The 2,334-nt window shown below is 29.1% G+C and overlaps 1 protein-coding gene across 1 annotated transcript in view; it reads left to right on the plus strand.

Annotated features, from left to right (window-relative positions):
* Positions 1 to 2,133, plus strand: part of LOC105309798 (membrane cofactor protein-like) — a gene marked incomplete at both ends in the record, with an annotated part of 18,233 nt that extends 16,100 nt beyond the window's left edge. Inside the window, one exon of the mRNA XM_011385997.1 lies at positions 2,102 to 2,133. Within this exon, the coding sequence (XP_011384299.1) occupies positions 2,102 to 2,133 (32 nt within the window). The remainder of the gene's footprint in view (positions 1 to 2,101) is intronic.
* Between the last annotated feature and the right edge of the window lie 201 nt (positions 2,134 to 2,334).

Here is a 2,334-nt window from a genome sequence, read left to right on the forward strand (position 1 = left end):
AACACTGACGTTCTCTTAATTTCTTAGGTTGCAGTAAAACTGAAGGCTAAAACTTAAAAGTTGCTGAGAGGGGTTAGATTCGTAAGCCACCTCATTATTTTAATTGTCTTTTCATCTATAAAGATGAAAAATGGGGAAGCTTAACATTGAAAAAAGTATATCTTCAAAGGAGAATATAGAGTTTTTAAACTTAAATTTTAATGAAATCATATACACTGTAATGAAAGACTTAGAATAAATACTGGAGTATAGACCAAGATTAAGTGTTTTGAAATTTCTGATTTTTAGTTGTTTTTCCCTATTGCTTTGGAAATAACATTGAAATCAAACTATTAATTTTAAGACTTTTGGTATTCATGGTTTAATGGTACATTTTATTTTTATATTAATCATTGGATTTGAACTATGTAATAAAGATACATTCTTCACTCATAAAGAGCTCAAGCCTTTTATTTTACCAGTTATTTTTTAAATACTCCAAATTTATGGGATGCAGCAAGAACAGTTCTAAGAGGGAAAGTTCATAGCCATAGAGACCTAGCTCAAGATGTGTTAAAAATCCCAAATAAGCAATCTAACTTTACACTTAAAGAAATGAGAAAAAAAGAACAAACAAAACCCAAAGTAAACAAAAGAAAAAGATAATAAAAGTTAGAGTGGAAATAAACAAAATAGAAAATTTTTAAAAGATTATAAATGAAAGAGAAGAATTGATAACTGACACCAAAGAAGTACAAAGAATCATTAAAGAATGCTACAAACAATTGTATGCTAACAAATTCCACTATCTAGAAGAAACAGATCAATTTCTAGAAGCACATAACTTTACAAGACTGAACAGGGAAGAAATACAAAATCTAAGCAGGTCAATTACTAGCAAAAAATTGAATCAGTAATCAAAAAACTCTCAAAAAAAAAAAAAGTCCAGGATGAGGTGACTTCGCAGGTAAAGTCTACCAAATATTTAATAAAGAAGTAATACCTATTTTTCTTAAACTGTTTCAAAATAAATTTTCTTTTTATTCATACCTTGTATATGTAGGCCTTAAAATACTGCAAGTGAGATTATTGTTTTTCTAAAACATGCTGTTATAGCACACTTTATGTAGACTCACAAGGTTCTCCCAATATATATTAAGAAAATGATAAAGTATAGCTGTACAGTTAAATGAAATATAAGATTTCTTGATGAGTAAATGAAAAATATGTATTTTATTTACATTAGACTAGTAAGGTAATCTTTTTATAAAATGTGCCTTAGGCTTTTTATGTTTTCCTTCTGAACACTGTGGTTAAACTGTATTGTGCCAGTTAATCAAGTGTCGTCTTAAGACATTAAACACTTGATAATTTTTTTCTGAAGAGGTAAACATGACACTATATGCTTTGCCATATAAAAATTTCATAAAAATAATGGCCACTTAGAAGTAGAGGTAAAACTAACCAACATTTCTAAGAATTAAGATTTGCTAGTATTATTTATTGCTCCTTAGACACTCAAAAATGCATGTTTAAGTTTCTATGCATAGTTTTCATCCATGTGTCCCAGTGTTTCATATACATGCTTAGAATCTCCTTCATAATTAAGACTATGTCTTAATTTTCTTTGGATAGAGAGATAAAGAGGTATTGATAATAAGATAAATATTGTTTGTGAAGATTGCACCTGGGCGATAGATTAAGAGAACTTCATTATGACATTCCACAGACCCACTTTTGGTGAGAAAAGGATACATTAAATTTCTATAAATCATAAGAAATATAGACTGAATACTGGACTAAACCAACTATAATGGGATAATATGTTTTCAAAATGACTTTCCTCTAATGAATGAATTCTAATTGTTCTATTAATAACCTTCACTAAATAACCTAGTGCGGAAACTATAGCACAAAATAATGTTGGACCCTAAGCCTGGAATCGGATTAGAAAGGTTCTATGATCAAAATTACCTAGATGCACTAACAGTGTTACTAAACTGGATTGAGAAACATTTTCTTTGCTATAATTTATACATGATCTGGTCAAATTTAAAATGTAACTGCTATCTGGAGACTCATATATGCTCAATTATATCAAACTGGTTTTATTTTTTCCCAGATGGAGGACTCACTGCTGTGATTGTTCTTACTGTAAGTGCCCCAAACTATTCTTATTATAAGTGTCCCAAACTTGTATATCACTTAAAGTAAAATATTACTATGAAGGAGTACATTATTTTTTAGCTGATTTTCAGTCTCTACAGTTTTGTAGCTTGAAATTTAGTAAACCCATCTAGAAACACCCGACATCTTAAGTGATAATCTACCTTGTATTGACAATTGAATATATTT

Source organism: Pteropus vampyrus, unplaced genomic scaffold, assembly GCF_000151845.1.
Source record: "Pteropus vampyrus isolate Shadow unplaced genomic scaffold, Pvam_2.0 Scaffold858, whole genome shotgun sequence".
Lineage (NCBI taxonomy): Eukaryota > Metazoa > Chordata > Mammalia > Chiroptera > Pteropodidae > Pteropus > Pteropus vampyrus.